General features: G+C 34.0%; 1 protein-coding gene across 1 annotated transcript in view; it reads left to right on the top strand.

The window, feature by feature from the left end:
* Window positions 1–1,582: 1,582 nt before the first annotated feature.
* The window catches only part of LOC148837829 (spindle assembly abnormal protein 6 homolog), a 32,806-nt gene continuing 14,853 nt past the window's right edge, over window positions 1,583–19,535 (top strand). Inside the window, exons 1-8 of the mRNA XM_088912068.1 lie at window positions 1,583–1,653; window positions 6,691–6,751; window positions 7,175–7,254; window positions 8,128–8,232; window positions 16,946–17,117; window positions 17,533–17,610; window positions 17,684–17,803; window positions 18,366–18,557. Of these exons, the coding sequence (XP_088768194.1) occupies window positions 1,583–1,653; window positions 6,691–6,751; window positions 7,175–7,254; window positions 8,128–8,232; window positions 16,946–17,117; window positions 17,533–17,610; window positions 17,684–17,803; window positions 18,366–18,557 (879 nt within the window). The remainder of the gene's footprint in view (window positions 1,654–6,690; window positions 6,752–7,174; window positions 7,255–8,127; window positions 8,233–16,945; window positions 17,118–17,532; window positions 17,611–17,683; window positions 17,804–18,365; window positions 18,558–19,535) is intronic.

The raw sequence follows: 19,535 nt of genomic DNA, 5'->3' as shown, positions 1-19,535 counted from the left end.
TAGCCAATTTGGTAGCTTGCAGCTGATTGCTGCAATTGATGCAGTAATTACTTGAGAGTAACTAAGATTTCAGCTTTATAAATATGGCTGGGTAACTTGTTCTATACTCCCACAACCCTAGAAGTAAGAAGTGCTTCTTGCTGTCAGATTTAAACACACTTCTATGTATCTTCAAAGATGTGATACTTAAAGAAGCTGAAGAGTTGGAAAAGCTGCCTGAAAACTGACTTTCCTGGGTAATGGTTAAAAAGGTAAGTCCCTTGGCTGTGACTGATAAGAGCTTTGGGACAGAAAGTTCAAAAGAGACATCTAATGTGTTGGCAGTGTAGCAGCCATGACTACATGTTGAAATGAAAAACTGAAGGACTAATAAACTGCTCGTGCTTCTTGTAATTGTTCTACATGTTAGTACACTAAAGTGAGTAGAGAACTGTAAGGCAGTGTGTGGCTGAGCAGGTTCCCCCACCTCACTGACCATTGGAAATAACAGGGAGGGACCACTTCAGTGTTATCTCAGTGAGTCTGAAAGGGATATTTCATAGAAGGTACAAACTGCCATTAGTAATAGCAATGAGCCTTTTTGCCAAGAAAGAGCTTGAACAATAAACTTTATCTTCTCAACTTATGCACGCAAGATTCAGTTGTACATTATTATTATTATTATTATTATTAATAACATGCAATGACTACAAATACTAATCATTACTAGCAGTAAATACAGCAAAATTTCTAAAAAGAATATGTTAGTAATAAATAATATTAGGTTTCATAATATACATACTGTATAGAATAGTATTTACTGTTTGCAATAATTCAACATATAAAAATTAAATCAGATAGCCGTTTACACATTTAACAATATTTTATCCACACTTTTTTTTTATCCACGGCAGTACCTAGTTCTCAATGCACGATGTTAAAAAATAAAATTTGAAGGATATATTTTGTGCACTGTTAGTTATCTATTTTACTTATTTCCAAACATTCTTAAATGTACTAAGGTATTAATTCCTGTTTGTCGATTTCCCCAAGCAATTTAAAATGAAAATGATCTATAATTGTAATTTCTAAAATTTCCTAAAAAAAACAGATAAAAGAACGCTTTGTTTAAATGGCAGCACTTGCGGTATGCTATACAGTTACTGTTCTTTAAAACTGAATTCCAATGAAGAAGCTTGATCACTGCAGGCGGGAAGGAGCGCGAACCTTGCGATATTTAACGCTATTCTGAATATAGTGGCACGCCCATACCACAAGTTATTGTAGGTATGCCTGCAGGTGATATAAGTGACTGTTCTGTTGCATAATAAAAATGTGCATCAAACCAAACAAATTGGATCAAGATACTTTGACGTACAGAACAAAATTATTAGTAAAATAATTCGTAAAAAATAAAACAATTCAGCTTTGCGTATCTTTATGCTAATCTTCTACGTAAAACTGGCTTTCCTCAAGGCAGGTGTAAGGAATGAGGGTCTCGAGAGGCACCAAGAGGAACAGGAATGCAATACACCTGCATACAAACTGAACACGTCTAACACCTTACTTCCAAGCGTTTGGAACATATTTAAAACTGATTAAAATGACAATGGCGGAGGAACTTTTTTGTAAGGTTGTCAAACTAATAATAAAATGCAAAGACAGTGAGGACAGGTGAGTCAACAAATCTTTTTCATTTCATTTAGTACTAGTTTAAAAGTCTTTGAGAGAGTTGTTAATCGGACATATTTTTCTATACTTGGAAAACAATATTAAGTCACAGATTTATTTATATTACTGAATCACCCTGATAATGTTATTTTCAATGCAGGTCACATTAAATTTATTTGGAATACAATTATATAACTTAAATATGTAGATGTTTTTAATTAAGATAATGTATACTACAGAAGACAAACTTATAATTCTAATTTATGTTTTTAATTTGGACCTAAAAAACTTTAATCACTATCTAGATGTTGCGAGTTTTTAGGATTGTGTGAAATTTCGTAGCATATTCAAAAGTAACAGGAAAATCTGTGCTTTTCTAAAACACTTATTCAGTAAGCCTAACCCTAGCCTTCCGAAGGATCAATACAAATTGTGACCACGTATAATAAGAGATTTTTCTTCGGTAGTATGTACTGAAGGTTTGTGATTCCAAACGACATATTTATGGACCAAATACAAACCAGTTGGTTTGGGTATTCTGAAACCTGCTATGATTGCCATTTATATAATCCAGGCAATTATATAGAGCTACTAACGAAAATATCAACTGTGAATTCACTAATTAAACCGAGGTTCTTCCAAAACATTTCACTTGAGGTATCGAAAACTTTACTGTACCAACATACAATGTCGGTATTGCTTATATATCTTTTTGTCCAAAGCAGTGGGTTGCAGTGTCTGCATTAAGGCCAGCTGGTTACCTATTATTAACTGCAGTAACATGATTTACTTGCAGGCACGGCAAAGCTTTTCAGTTTTTAATTTTACTCTTGGAGACAAATAGAGGTGTTTATTTTGTATTAAACACATAAAACGTATTACCCCTTTATTAAATTCTAACATTTTTAATAAATTATAATGTTAGAGAAATAATCAAGCAGTTAATAATTAAAAAAATCCTTTCTACTTTTTCATAGTTAAACAGTAATTGCCTTTTTTGTCTGTTACACTTTGCCTGGGGTCACTGCAGTACCATGAAATTTAATACAGTTTTAGTAAAATACTTCACCCTAAATAGGGTTACAACTGTTGTCTGGCATCTTTGAAGAATGTGCTTCATTGAGAGGTAATATCAAAAGAGTATTCATGGAAAGCAATTGGATTTTGATTTTTTTAGTCAACTGAATGTAGATACCCCGGTCATCCCATGTGGATTTGTTCAACTTAATTGTGTTAAATAAAGTGATGTCAAGTTTTTTTTATCTTAGAACTCACCACATGAGCTGTGATCAAGGAACAAAACGAACCAAAAATGATCATTAAATACAATGAAACATCTGTAACTTCACAGTTCTCGTCAGCTTTGGAAAGAGTATAATTGCCTTCCAACCCTGCTTGCTGCTCAGTAATTAAAACTATGTGGAAAAATGATTGCAACCAGTATTAATATGCTCTGGGGAATGACTGAGGTTTGATAAACAACTGCTATAGTTATGTAGCAATGCCAAGATTGGATGCAGCTGTGATTACAGTTGTATGGGTGTTTGCAGAAATAATGATAAAAGCTTGCAATAAATGACACCATAACAGGTCAATTTTTGCGTTTTCCCCCTCCTTAGTTGTGTTTGAGTAAGATTTTCCTGGTGGCATAGTAATTGTGACAGTATTTGTAGTCATGTGTTTGAGAGATTAGAGGTTTTTATCAAATAGTCAATACTTTTCTAAAAGAAGGCAGAACCAAAATATTTTCTAAATTGTTAAATCATTTTACTGCAAACACTTTTCATCATAAAAACATTCAGCTGTGATGTGTAGCAGTCACAGCTGTATCCACTTAATATGTTCATTCGGTTAAGTGAAGAGGTTGTGCAGCGATGATATTCCATCTAATATTTTGTTATAGGATTCAATTGGAGAATGCTTTCCCAAACCCTAGACGTAATCTAGACTTTTGTAGAACTTGATCTCTGCTACTGCAGTTTTTAAAATACTTTTTTAATCTATGCAGAAATTCATTACTGTATTTTTGTCCTTTTTACTGCAGCACTCTACAAATGACCTTTCACGATTAAAATTTCATAACTGACACAGGCATAGATAACCACTAAACAAACAAAAGGGAAATACTATTAATTTTATACTCTTGGCAAAAATAAATTAGTTTATGTACCATGGGTCAGGTCACCTTGATCTGCTGCTTTGTACTAGTGTTCAGAGTGACTGTTATGTACTATAGATTTCAGAATTTAGTAGCCAAGGTTATTGGATCGATAAATAGCAAATGCCAAAATGTACTGAAAAGGCAGACAGGACCTCGGCTTTAAATACTTATTCTGTACTTATTGCTTTGTGTATATGTACATATTTTTTCCTTTAAATGTATTTATTATTAGTATGGTAATGGGGATGATGGCTTTATGGCTGCTTCTTATTCTATTTAAGTATTTTTAGAAATATAAAATACTACAACATAGAAATTGAAATCTAAAATAAAAATATTATTGAGATGTACTGAGAAAGGGTAAAGACAGTATTCGAGAATGTATAGTAGCTAATTGAACTAGTTAGTGAGTACAGTGTTTTTTAGGGTTAAAATAGTAGGTACAGTACATACTTTTGTGGAACAATTTGAATAATATTGTTCCTTGAGATAACAAAACACTGTGTTCAATTTATATGTCTTCATAAAAGGCCAGGATCTGTGATTGATATTTGATGTTATTTGGAACACCAAAATAGTCTGAAATGTACTGTATATGTAGCTATTTAAAAAGATTTGTGACATGCAGGGCCATAAAGGACTCGAGTTTACAGTAGCTGTCCCTGATTTGGGCCTCAAAATTGTAATATTTTACAAAATTGTAATATATTACAATTTTAGAGTAATCGTAGATTATATCAATGATTTGAATGCATATTCTCAGAAGGAGTTCAGTTAGTGGGTTTGTTGTATATAAAGGTGTGGTAGTAATCATATTTGAAGTTTAAGTCCCACTATTTTCATAACACCATGATTTAAACACTTGGTTTGAACAAAAAGGAAAAAGGTAAGATTATGTGTGTAGTACAACTTTTTTGTTCAAGCTAGTAGCTTCATCTAGTATTAGCTATATTTAGGAGTCCATTGTACAATTTTTTTCACCCATTTTCTCCTAATTTCTGAGACAATGTGTTGTTGAATGTTTGAGCATGCCACTTTGAAAGGCAAATCCATCCCACATCAATCCCATTCAATTCCTGCCTGAAAACACCAGCACAGCAATATTCAAGGCTCTGCAAAATGTCTTTTTAGGTACACACACATAATGAGCAAAGCAAGTAGTCATCATAATGAAGCAGTCACCATGTTGACAATTATTTGTAAATTGTTAGTTTTGCTTAGAGGTCCCAAAGAGTAGTCTCAAATTGAGCTGAGCTGGAGCTGAGCTCAAGCACAACTTATGCACAACCTGCAATATTTTCATTTCAACAGTGTCCTTTTTCATACTAACAACCATCATATGTATTTCTGAATTATATTTTGCCAATTTTTGTGTTTTGATTTGGGATCTATATAGAAAATACTTGATTAAGTCCATTGGATTTGGATACTCCATCTTATATTGGTATGTTTTAGGTTTAACACAAGCTCAGGTAGGAATAGTTGGACCGCTGTGTTATTTTATAAACAAGCAACCTACAGTATGAGATCTTTTTTAATACTACCACCACCATCTTCAGTTTTAGACGAGTAATCAGAACTGTCCTTGACATTTTAGGTACGTTCTGACTTTGAAGGTCTAATAGAAGTCATACTTTCAAAAGGCAGGCTCTCAAAATGAAATTTAAAACAAGTATATTGTTCTTAATTTTATCCAAACTTAAAATTCAATTGAAACTGAAAGGCAACACAATCTCTATGTAAATGACAAACTAGACTGGCTAAATCTCTGTGTGTATTATAATTGGCTAAACTGCTATATTCATTTTAGTGGGTAATTGGTTTTATAATTTTGATTTTTAACCCAGACCCTCCTGGGGTTCCACTTAGGGACCCACAAAATAAAATTGCAGAGTTCCAACAGAAGCCTATTGCAACAAGTTTTGATTGCCCTTTGCCAACAGGAGCACTCCATGCCTTCTCTACTACCCCCCGTCTGGCATTCTGGATGTGATCTTTGGAGAGCTTCATATAAATGTATCAAAATGGGCCAGGAAATAATGATTCCTGGGAATGAAAAGTGGAGGTTCCCCTTTCAGTGCCAGCTGCTGATGAATGGCTAGATGAGGAATTCCAGATAATCTTGCAAGTGTTCCACTAATTAAAGAGGCTCAGTCAGCTCATGACACAAATAAAATATAAACCAGCAATGTTGTTATAAGAGCCTCCCTGTACTCCAAGAGCATGCTATTACTGGGGTTTTGTATCAATTGTCATTAGTAAGAGTGTTTTTTTATTATTTCTGCAAAAAGGATACCAGGTAAAACATTGTTTAGTTTTGTATAACATTTCATCTCAAACATTTCATCCATCATCTGAAAGCTTATTCCTAGTAACGGTCACAGACACTTGAAGCCTATCCTACAAGCACATGGGTCAAGGTGAGACAGCACACAAAGCAGGACACTCGCCCATAGCAGAGCAAATATATACCTGCCCAGTGCCCATACACGTATTTATTTAAAGACGCCAGTTAACCTTAATAGAATGTCTTTGAAAGGTGTGAGAAAACCAGCTCATTTGGCAAAATACCACACAAGCTTTAGGAGAACATGCAAACTTCATAAGAAGTTGTAACATAGCAGCACTTACTGGCATGCCATTGTGCTGTCCCACACATTTTTTACAGACATGATTTTATACAATAAAATAGTGCACTCAATTAATATTGCAATAGTCATATATAAATGGAAATTTGTAACTCTAGAGACAGTACAAATAAAAGTCCACATAAACACAATCGTAAATGGATTCTGGTAGCAAGTTAGTGATACCCATTTAATGTTTCTTGAATGTTTCTGCAAAATGTTTATGAAGCAGATTTCTTTCTCTAAAATTAGGAGAGCAAGTATTAGACTGACAGTAGAAGCCTGGAGTTCCTCCAGTCCCCTCCACAAAAAGGTATGATGCTTTTTAAGGATTTCATTTTTTATTTGAGGCTAAATTGCTTACTTTATTGAGTTCCATTCTTGAATAGAGAATAACACTCTAGCCTTGAAGATATTTGATTTTCAATTAACCGTTCTTTTTTCCCCAGAGATCTTCATCCTAAAATAAACATAAGCAACTATGCTATTTGCCAGATGGTAACTACTTTGTGGCTTTCCTCTAAATGTAGACATTGGTAGTTTTTCAATACCTTGGTTAGCATCACGCTCTCTTGTTTTAAGACTAACTTTAAGGGCTGCTCATGTTCATGTAACTGATTAATGTCAGACACCTTTTCCATAAGTATCAGTTTTGCATTTTCTGAATATCCTGAATTCAATACTGTTTATGGTCCCAACAATTTACACATTCCTTAAACTACATTTATTTCGACAGGATTTAGTTATTCGTCTCACAGATGACTCCGATCCCTTTTTCCTGTATAACCTCACAATTAGTGAAGACGACTTTCAGAGGTAATTCTGAACTACGCATTTAACAGTACAGTATGTCACTTAATTTGATATTTCTGTAGTTTTATATACTGCATATATAGGCTAAGGACAAAAAAAGTTTGAGTACTTCTGTCAGTGCATTCTACTACATTACAGGGAGTTATAACTGGGGAATCCCCTTCAATAATGTTATACAGCATATTATACTATGTAGTCATGTAGGTGTGTTGAGGAAGCACTGTCCTTCTCCGTGGGAGCCCAGATGAACATCTCCAGGGCCACATTTGAGGAATCTGCACCAAATGTAGTATAGTTTGGTGACATTCTGTGTAAGCATTACAGCGCTGGCAGGCCCAAGTCTAGACATTTGGACATGGTATTTTGTCCTGGAGTGGGAAACTTCAGTGTGGATATTGACTTTTTGGTTTCTGACTCTACCAGTGTTGTCAGCAACAAATGTACAGGTAGCAGGGAATTAGTAACTTAATTCTATGATTTGAGATGGTTTTCCATTTGCAGTATACATTTGAACATTTTTGAATGTCAAAAATAATTTAGGGAACTTTAAGTTCCTTTAATTTGAAAAAGAAAATAACTTGCCAACTATGTGTATCATTTCCCTTCTATGATTTGTGTTTAATTAGCGATTCTTGTTCAGAAAACTACTGTTAAAACAAGTGTAAGAAAGTAAAAAATGTTTCACTTTCAACTGATGTATCTGTTTTGATGCTGATTGATATTTATTGCAAGATATGAAGCAGAACATAAGTTATGAAACCTCCCCTTCATTCAATGTGAAGTGTTTTCCCAAGTGAATGAGTGATCTTGTAGGATTCTGTTTATTTGCCATCATATTAATCTTTAAATATGTATCATGCTTTGTTTGTATTATAGCCTAAAATGCCAGCAAGGGTTGCTGATAGAGTTCTCCGCATTTCCACAGCGGTTTATAGAACTGATAGAACAATGCATCTTGGAACAAGTGAAGGAGATACCAAGGTGGGTTTTTTTTTCAGAAAATTAACAGGAATTTGAAAAATATATATATATATATTTTTACCTCTCATTTATCATGGAAATCAATCCATACAGATACAGTACATATTTTTTAAATTTTTTACATTTGCAAATTCTTCTCATTCATATATTCTGGCATTTTGGCATTACTTCATTATTTCACCAGGGATATAATGACATGATCAGATATCTGTCTGTTTGTATTGTCTTGGATATGTGTAAATTTTAAACTCCATGCTACCACATTTTGCTACCTTTATAATGTGTAATTCATCCACAGTTCTTCCCAATTTACTTTGTGAGCATGTAACTTCCAGTTGTAATGCTCATGATGTGCTAGCTAGTGAACTGGAGTTGCAAGTAAGTCATTTTTATAGGGAATTGTTAGCTCTAAATGGATGTGGAATTCATTTTAAGTCTTTTTCAAAGATAAGCCGTTGGCTACTGCTTACTCATGTCAGGTTTGGAGGATGTAACTTATGACAAAATAATGCTAGAAGCTTTTGTTTTTATTGATCCAGTACCACCATTCTTCTTTTGAATACAGTTTCTTTATCTCTGAGACATCATTTGGCTCTGAAGATCTTAGTTTGCCTACTTATGTTGTGAACTCTACTTCTTTCCTAACTATATATTTTTCAGGTGGTTTATTCCACTTATTTTGTACTGGTACCTTGATGCAGCTTTTCAGATTAAGCAAGAATTCTGACTCTTAATCTTCATAGAATCCTCATTTATTGCTGTTAGGATCTTTGATAACTCCAGCTCTGAAACTACATAAATCCAAATAGTAAAAAAACAATTCATGATATGGTTTTCTTGAAAGTACATTAGTGTACCTAAAGAGAAACAGAAAATATTGATTCTTTCTTTTGGAGTTAATTGTATTAATTACAGTCACACTTGGGCAGTGTGATTGGTAGAAATCTTACTTATTTCTGTTGCTTACCTATAATAATTGCTTATGTTAATTGCAATAAAAGAAGAAAGCTGTTCAGTTGTTACAGAATATAATATTCTCTTTACATGATTTATTATATTGTATGAAGTATTGCGTTGAAAATGTGATAGCTTGTGATTCAATATACAGAACACATTGCATTGATGAGTGTCAATAAAGTCTGTCTCACTAATATACATTTCTAAAGCCAAAACCATTTTATTATATTTTCATAATTGCTCGCAATATTTTATAATATTGCTTTAGTGTCTGAATGTGTCCTTCCTTTACTATGTCCCACAGTGGATCCAGGTTAATAGATCCTAGGACACCAGGAAGAGCAGTGAGTTAAGGACAGTGGTGTACAGCCCAAATTCTGAGAGAGTCCCAATCCAGTTACTAATAGGTTACCCCAATTCATGTTTTTTTTTAAATAGCAACACTTGTATTACTTAGTTAAGCAAGTAATGTGTTCGGTAAAGGGAACTCTACGTCTTTAGGGCGCAAGGATCTTCAGATTTGTCCCAGATTATATCCAATTATAGAAATTACCTGATCAACACATCACAAATTGTTTCCAGTTTTTACAAATTAACAAATTGATTTATTGCCAACCCACAAAGCCTACTATATAGGAACTTTCCATAGGATTAGGGTTTGCGCTTTAGGTAACAAGGTTCAGATATGCAATGATATTTCTACCACTGTACTCAACACTATGGCTCCCTGGGAAACATGACATATCTCCTATAGCCATTGTACCCTTTGGTATATGGATCAACAGCATTCTATGAAAGTAGCTTTCCATACGTTTGAATATATGTAGAAGTGCATACCTGCAGTGGGTACCTGCAAGTGTGGAATAGACAGTTACTAGATACTTTTCAGTCTCAGTCTTATGGAGAATGACTGTAGTCACTCAAGGTTTTGGTTGTCCACTATCAGTTGATAGTGTCAAGATGTTTATCTATATGACTTGCCTGTCAAAATATTTGTATATAATGATTTTTTAATAATTAGATCTTCATCATCAAGATTGAAAAAAATTGAAAGCACCTGACGTTTAAGTGCTTGACATTCCTACTTTACTTTGCTTTATGGATTTACCAGAATTGCTTTTGTAAACATTTCCCAGGCTTTCCCCCAAACCCATATTTCACTGGTTTATAAAATTAAACCTACCGATTGTCTGTTATCACACATTTTGGCCATTCTAATTTGTTCCTGTTTTTTTAGCTTTGTTTGTTGGTGACAGAATTTATAAATAAGTCACTGAGTACTAAATTATGCCCTTAAATATTAAAATTGCTGCTGTCACACTTGCAACATGTGTAATCTAAAATTTATAGTACTACAATTAAATAACCATTTCTAGTTAACCATTTTAATTCAATCTTCAATCCACTTTAGACATCAGAGAATGGATGTCTACAGCAGCATCCAACTGTCAAGGTTCTTAACTTGAGTTTAGGCTCATAGCCTTTCTCTATCCTAGTTTTTTTGGACTCTTATAGTGTATATACTACTTAGGGATAGTTTTTTATGAGGCTACACATATTGAATAGTGTGATTCTGATGATACTTGATATATTTTTCTCAAACCAACTCAACACGGAAATGATTGACACAGCTTTAAAAATTGACATTCCTACTTTACCTTCCTTAATGGATTTACCATTTGTTGAACTTTGCAACATTTTTTTTGCAGTTAAACATTGATAAGACTAAAATCATGATGCTAGATCTTCTGCATCAACTGTGACAATCCAATTCACGATTAATTTCTGTGGTGTGGTTAAGCTGTGTACTAAAATGAAAAATGCAGACTACCTTTTGAGTATTTTTTTATCTTGGGAGCATTATGTGGTTGTGGTCTGTTTGAATCAAAAGTTAAGTCAATTTTGAAACACAATTTTTAAAGGTATACACTCATTTTTTGTTTCATTTTGTGTTGTGCCCATATCTAAATTTGGTAGAAAAGATTAGTTACTAATAACTTCAAGAATGTAAAGCATTATAGTTTATATGTTTAGTTTTTAAGTATACTAATTCTTCCTTCAGAAACAGAGTATTTATATTATATGAAAATTCCAGCATTTTAGCATTATATAGATAAATCAGTAATTATGACAACAGACAACATACATGAGATTTGTTTTTCAATGTAGTACTTGAAATTAAAACAACAATAATGGAGCTTAAGAAATAGCTGGGCTCCTTAATGGCTTCTTAAATTTCCTTGAACACATCAGGTTCTCAGCATATTCTAAGAATCACTGGTACTTAGATCTGTTTGGTTCCTATTTGACTAATGGAGTCAAGTTGTAAAATCTGACTGTTTTGAATCTAGTGATATCTCATGGTTCTGTGCTCAGACCTTTACTATTTAGATAGTATTTCATGTTGTATGTTGGGCTATAGGTCACATTATTTGCCATGACTTATTTAGGTTTTACTAATATGCTGATGATACTCAGATTTACTTGCAGACCAAGTCAGATGCTACTGCTGCATTTATGAACTTTACAGGGGTCTTTCTGTTTTTAAGGTGATAGGTCCAACAGAACTTTTTAAATGTGTTTAAAAATCTGTGACGGGACAGAGGATTATGTTCATAGGTTTCCATCATCGGTGTCACAAAGTGGTGACTTAAGTGTTGCTGTTGATGGTGGTGAAATTAAATTCTTGATAGAAGTTTGAAAACTTGGTCTTATTTTTGACCGTGTTGTCATTGCAAGCTCATGTTCTAAACTCCACAATGGTATCTTTCCAACCATGTATCATTGCTTGCTCAGTCTGTTTATGAAATATTGACTGTGACAAGCAACCTTAATTTATTCAAGGTTTTTCTATTGCAGTAACTTACTGGCTGTCTGCTAAGGTACTAAATAGGTTTCAATTTGTAAAGAATTCTGTTGATTGTCTACTTAATCGTAATGTGCATCAGCATATCACTTTTGCCTTTTGTAAATTTCATGGGCTCCTTTGATATCCAATATAAGTGTAATTAAATATCTTAAGTGATGGGCTGGTGAACATTAAGAAGGCAGAAAGCATCAAAAGGAATTTCATCCAATTTTGAAGTAATGAAGGAAAAAACTGGAAGTTGTGAATTTCATTAAAGGCAAACTGATTCAAAGGACAGCCTTTTGAGTCTCTGTTTGGTAATATGATTAGAGTACACACACTAGCTCTTCCACAAAGATTTGCGTTGGTCATCAAAAGGTCGTGTGCTTGGTAGCTTGTATGAATTGAGGAATAAAATACATTTTTTTCCTTAATGTGAAATGGTCCCCATCCTGCCAGTTCATTTAGTGATAAAAAATGGCTTTTAACCCCATCTTACCTTGCTGACATCTTGATTCTAAAGGAGCTGAACCTAAAAGAGAAGAATGAGTTCTGGCACTGGGAATCATTATTTGCTTTCCAAACAAGACTATGTGACACTACAGTGTTTTCCACAATGCTAAGGTGTACTGAAAAAAACAAACAAAAATAATTTTTGTAAAGAAATTATTGATCTGACAAGCCTTCAGCCAGCCAGTTGCTTCTGGCTGCACTGATTAACAATTGTTGGCCCTTCATTTTCAGAAAAGAAAATTTTAAAGGATAAGAGGTGGGTAAAAAAAATTCCTTTGAGTTTGAAATCCCAGTCACTGAAAGACTTGATTATAACACCTAGTGAGGAGACTGAGTTGCTGTGACAGATCTGTTATCTATTGCCCTTTTATAAATAATTATATGATTTACTTACATGAAATGTTTTATGCTAATGCTTTGGGGATAAACAAACCTAATTTGATTGCATATGCAAAAAGTTTTATATTTATCTTTATTATGTGGATAAACTGTTTGACCAAAGTGGGTTGCTTGAAAGTTTGAAAAACACTGGTTTAGGGAGTCCTGAGGATTTTCTATTGAATGAGAGACGGGTTCTCCACTTATCAATATTTGTTTCTCATTTACAGGGTGAAGTCTATTCTTCTATATCTGTAAAAGACATAATTGTTTCTCACAGATTATCTACTGAATATCTAATTATTTTTTTAGGTTTGCTACCTAATTATTACTTTGCAACCACACAGTGGTAGGAAACAAAGGAAAAATGTTGTTTGATTGATATTACCTTACAAATAGTGGAAGTATAACTGGAATCTTTTAGAGTTTGGGGTTATGACCTGACATTGATTTGATATTTTGGTATTATTTTAACCTTTTTCTTTCATGCACACCCCCTATTTTGTTATAATGTACAATATCATTTTCAGCACACAAAGCACGAGTTTAACACTTTTTTCTCTTCTTTCTCTTGGACAATTGGACTTGACAATCTCATCTAGAACTACTGTCTTTATCAGATGCTACACTGCATATTCCCATAGACATCAAACAAAATTGTGAAAAAACATTGCTTGAACTAAATATGATTACATGTTTTTCTGACCATGTAACCTGTAAAGGGGTCCTTTAAATGTATTAATATATTAAATACCTTTTACTTGAAAGAATATCTAAATGAAAGGACCAATCTAATTATACAGTGTTTTGATATTTATAAAAATATATATTAAGTATTAAAAGTAACCTATTTCTTACTGCAACCGGCAACTGTGCATCTCTAATGCTTTTGTTATACTAGGTTGTAGATGTTATCTTGTGGGATTGATTCCTGTTTTGTGGTAGAGCTTGAAAAACTATATGCCCGGTCACTGACATACTAACCAGCTACCACACATTGTCCTGTCTCATCTCACAAATGTTCATTGGGGCTAAAGTCTGGTAAGTATGGTGTCCATTGTGTAACTGTTACTTTACCATCTCATGTAAAAACTAGTATTCCATGAGTGCTGTACAGAAGGAATCAAAAGACCTGATCAGTGTAGCACCATGCAGTTAAATTTCCATGATTCAATACAAGTGTGTCAGGCGCAGTAGGATAAGTGAAGGGATGGACCCTGTGCAGTGCTTTCACACCGTAGGAGTTTGGCTGAAGTTCAGAGGGTTAAGCTAAGGCGAGATCCAAGTCGAAGTCCGTATCCAAAACCGAGAGATCCAGTAGTAGGTCGGCAATATCCGAACGGTGAGACAAAGACGAGGTCAAAGTCTGTGATCAAGAACCAAAAAATGCAATAGAACAGGACGTGAGTAAACAACGAGGTAAGAAGCTCAGGTAGAGAGACCAACACCGGGCGAGGAGAGTTGAGAAGTGAGTGTTTAAGTACTAGGTTAGGTGACTACGGAAGTGTTGTAATTGGTTAATTAGTTGGAGTGATGGTGTTTTCCAGAATTACCTGGAACTGAAGTGGAATTAGAATGAGGCCGTTTCCGATTAGTGGAGGGTGTGACACGTGGAGTCCTGTAGTGACCAAACACACCTAGCCAAACCGCTTGGACCTTCCCACAAACTGTTATGAATACATCAAGTGGGGTCTACACAAAACCTTGATCCTTCTCTAAGAGAGGTTTGACACAAGTGTTGGGAGCATTTTTGTCCAACATACTAATGACACAAAGGATTGTTTTCTTAATAAGTGGAACATAATTTTTCCTTTTTTTATTTAAGCTAGCCTTAACATTCAGTAGGCTAAATCACCTCATTAGCTGTGCCAATCCTGCTCTCTCACTAAGAAAATTTAGTGCTTATGCGGCAGTCACTCATGTATTATGGTCAGTCACATGATCAATTAATCAAAATCATAAATAGTAAAATATTAAATGAATATCCAGAATTATTTTTCTAAAAACATACACACATGACGCACATAATATTCAATAACAGAGAAGTGACAGAAGAGCACCAATATCTATGCATTTTTTTTGCTTTTCTGTATCATTTCCTATAACGATGAATGGAAGATAATGTCAAGATAGAACTTTGATATAATTTAATCTTTTTTGGAAAGGCAAGTGTCTATGGCCTTGGAAATGACATTTGAATATCAATGTAGATTTTGGGAAAATTATGGGGAATTCTGACCAGTATTTAATATTATATATAGTATTTTGTAGTAGTATTACAACTGCATTATAGTGTAGTTGGCTTAATTCCATTTTGGGATTTCTCAGTCTGGTCTAACTAACTCCCCCTCTTAATTCAAATAGTGAATTAATTTTCAACTTCACCTTATCTGGTGTGTCATGGGGCTTCTGGTGAAGAATGAATGGCATATATCATGCAAAGCATTCAGTGGTTCTTCAGGATGAAACATGAGCTGCAATTGCAAGACTTATTTGAAATTAATTCAGTAGTACCATGTAAAGTATGTGCTGTTTGTAAGGGTATACTGAAACTGCTTTCTCTTTTTTTATGGAAGTTGTTTCATCTGCTTGTTAAATTGTTTTGGTAAATAAGAAGCATCCAGTGCCAATATTTAGTTTCTGTGTAACACTAAAGGCTGAGTTTTCTAATACTGTTCCCTGGGGACCATTTCCAGCATTTAATCTATAGGAGGTAAAAGCTGTTAAGATTTGGAGAGTACAACAGTAATTACTTAAAAAAAGTACAGACGGTGTATTTCTGATAATCACAACTTATATTTTCCTAGGTGCTGGCTGTAATGGTTATAGTATAAGCTCCTAATGAGTAATTTGTGGGAATTAAAACCAAGCAGCACTGGTGTCTCATTTATGTCTTGTTAAATAAGACTGCAGAGAGATAGGACTGTATGCTTTTAAGGCAGTAAGCTAAGCATAATTGCCATGTTAAATGACAGTTCTTTCCTCTTGTTACTTCTCTTATTGCCGTCTTTATTCAAGGAACAAGAGATTTGCTGTCAGGAAAACTGGAAGAAATCTCAACTAAAGAATGATGGGGACTGGGTAAACTGAAAGAATAAGGAAGCATAATTGTACAACTTAAGAAGGGCTGAAATAGCTTTATTCTAGATGCAGGAAAGTCAGCTTGTATCTGTTTTTTCACAGTGATTTTAGGTTATTGATATTTAAGTCTTTTTATGAATACGGCTGTTTGCAACAGAGATGTGTTGCTTTTGCCTAAGGTTTTCTACTGAACCTTTTCAGTGTTCTGTGTGTAGTGGGTGTCTATTATATTCCATGGGTTACATAAACAACTGAATTGCATATCTTATCAATACCACTGTGCTCAATTATCTGCCTCAGCGCAGTACAGGAGTAATGTACAAATTAAGCAGCAAGAAAAGCTGTGTTCAGTTTGACTGATAGAATAAAAAATAAATCACTGAACTGCAGAATTAGACAATGGGGAAGGCAGCTGCAAGAAGTACCTTACCATTTCTGACATTGAAGACATTGACTATACTCGTTGAAATGACAGAAGTGGAACCAGCATTCTGAATTTTAGATATGTGGGGATGGTTTTTGCAGTGCAAAACATAAATAGCCAATGACAAAAGAAAGAAGTCTTTGTGGTGGTATTGTAAGGGCTTGGAGGGCCACTGATTCCATCCTTAGAGGCTACCATGCTGCTAATTTAATATCAAAAAGATAACTGCGTATACTGGTAACATTTTGAAGTGCTGAAGTAATGAATATAACACGAATGTTCACATATCTAAATCTATCTGCAAAATTCTTATAGTTGGATTTCAAAATTGTATTTTTTGATGACTGTTGATGTACTGTATTTTTTTGGACAGGGTTCCTCCCTCAAAAGGGACCCTTGTCTTAGTGTGGAAATAATTTATGAATACACAGTGTATTTTCTCATACATTGAACACATTGAAAGAGCAGCCTATTAAATAAAAATGAATCCATTCTCTCTGCATGTTCTAAAGGTTTTTGCTTCAGCTGGAAGTTTCCTCCTCAGCCATAGACAGACACCCTTCTGCCTTGAATGTAATAGAAACCAACCCCTTCAAACATCTGACTCATCTTTCACTAAGGATGCTACCAGGAAACGATGCTGATGTGAAGAAATATTTAGCTGTCTGTCTGCAAAGATTAAAGGTTCAGTATAAACTAAAACAGATTTATTTATTTTTTAAAGTCAGTTGTAAAATCAGGAAACATAACCAAAGTTATTGGGAGCTTTTAGAAAGGAACATGGTTTGTAAACTCTTATAGGTTCTGTTAGGAGATGCTTATTGCTCACATAAAGAATTTACAGAGCTTTCATAAAAGTGAATCTTGCAGAATCTACTTTTGAAAGAGTGGAGATGTCCAATAGCTTGCATCCCAAACAAGCTATGAGAAAATAGTCAAAATGAGAATAATACTGCGGTGTTGTCATGTAATTAAATGCTAATTGTGCTTCAATATTGTATTTTTTATTGTATTTTTGTACTGTTTTGTTATGCACTAAAACAAAACAACATATTAGACCTTACAATTTTAAGTAGATATTTTATTTCAAACATTTTAGACTGAAAAGAATAATCTGGAAGAAAAGCTGAAGCAAACAGAAGATGATCTGTCTAAACGACTGAGTGTAACACAGCAGGTAAAGTATTAATTTTAAATCTTTAAAACTTATAATTGAGGATTTATATTAAAACTGTGAAACTTCTTCATAGACACTTGCTGAAAAGGCAAAAGAATTAGAGAAGATGCAGAATGCATGGTCATTACAAACATCCGAGCTATCAAACAGGCACAACCAAGACGTCACAGCCGAAAGAGAGAGAGCATTACAGGTGAGGCTGTTTTCAAGCTTTTTTTAAAAAAAACTATGAATACATTTTGATACTCTTATACATTTATATCTGTATTTTACATTTTAGATGAGCATATGTTGTTTTTTCATTGAGTCTTGTTATTTGAGACAATACTGAGCAGTTGTGATCTCATTAAAACCTTAAAACACTAGGCTTTCAGACTGTGGTTTTGCTGTCCTGCGCTTGAATAAAGTTTTCAAGCATTGATTAAACATCTGTATTCAAAGCCATTCAAAATTAAATAATAATTTAAGTCTATAATTAAGGCAAAAGCAAAAGAAGAATAATTTTATCTATTTGTACTTAGAATAGTAGCACAGTATTCCTGCTCAGAATTCAAGAAGGCCCTTGATAATAAATAAGAAAGCTTTAAATGAAAACTCCTTGGACAGTTTTCAGTGCAATTGCTGTGAAGAAGGCATGCTTTGTTTTTTTTTTACCCATAGAATGCATTAACATAATGAGAATGATTTCAGATGTTGTTAATGCTAGGATTATAATAGACTGAGCTTCTGTGTGTTTTCCTTTGTAATTTCTCTAGATTCAGTCTCATTGCCAACAGCAACATGAGCATCAGAAAAGGGAGATGGAACTTGCTCATAAGAGAGCAGTGCAGCATTTAGAAAGCAGAACAGCAGAACTGGAATGTATTAACAAAGAACTCATGGAAAAGAAGTACAAATCAGAGTCTGCTGTACGAGAGCTAAGAGCAAAACTGGCAAATCTGGAAGATGTAAGCACAATGTTTCTATCATTAATAGAGAGAATTATAAACACAGAGAAGGTTTCTGCCATGAATCAATACCTCAAGCCACTCAATTTCCATACCGTATAGCAAAAAATGTAAATTCATTTTCAGAGCTGGAATGTTAAGATTACTAAAAGCAGAAGAATGATGTGCTGAAAAAGATTAATCCCTTTTCCATAAGGCAAATATTCTTCCTATCTAAAAATATATGTACATGCAAGCTTTATTTATAAATCTCTACTAATTGTTTCCTTCCAAAGATGAATTCTTATTTACCTTGCCTAGGAGAATTAACACTTATCGATCAGCAATTATCTCACTTAATTTCTCTAGCAGTAACCACAGTAATAAAACTCCAATGTTACAAATGAACACTAACTAGCCAATGGGTCTAACCATAAAAAATAGTACTATCTTATTTCCACATGAGTTAAGCTACAGCTAGGATAAAATACGTGGACATGACCATTGCATAGCACAAAACCGCCACTTTATATCATGTTTTAGTGTTTGGAGTGCATAACTTTAATTGGTAACCAATAAATAATGTTACAAATAATCGATAAATAATATTACCCAATAGGTTTTCAGTAGTAATGCACAGGGAGTCTATATAGAGATAAGCTTCATAGAGCAACTATAAAGCCCCCTTTTCATCTGCTGGCCTGCTCTATTGATGTGGCTGGAGGGTAGTTTTATATAACTGGTAATCAGTAGAAGCTCATATGGTGGGGATAATGTTGTTATAAAGGAAGTCATGTTATTCGTTCCATTTAAAAATGATTTGATTTAAAAGAAGGGCATCAATAGTTCCCTTGTATTCAATTATTTTAGTTGCACTCTGTGGGTTTTTTATCACCCCTTGTTGTTAGGAAAATAAACTTCTGGTGATGTAGGTCATACATTTTGTTGCTATTTGCAGTGTATGTATAGACTGAAATGGATCAGGCTAAATGTTTATAA

This window comes from Atractosteus spatula, chromosome 3, assembly GCF_055471065.1.
Source record: "Atractosteus spatula isolate fAtrSpa1 chromosome 3, fAtrSpa1.hap1, whole genome shotgun sequence".
In the NCBI taxonomy this organism is placed as follows: Eukaryota; Metazoa; Chordata; class Actinopteri; order Semionotiformes; family Lepisosteidae; genus Atractosteus; species Atractosteus spatula.
The sequence above is the reverse complement of the archived record's forward strand: the minus strand, read 5'-3'. Positions and strand labels throughout refer to the sequence as shown.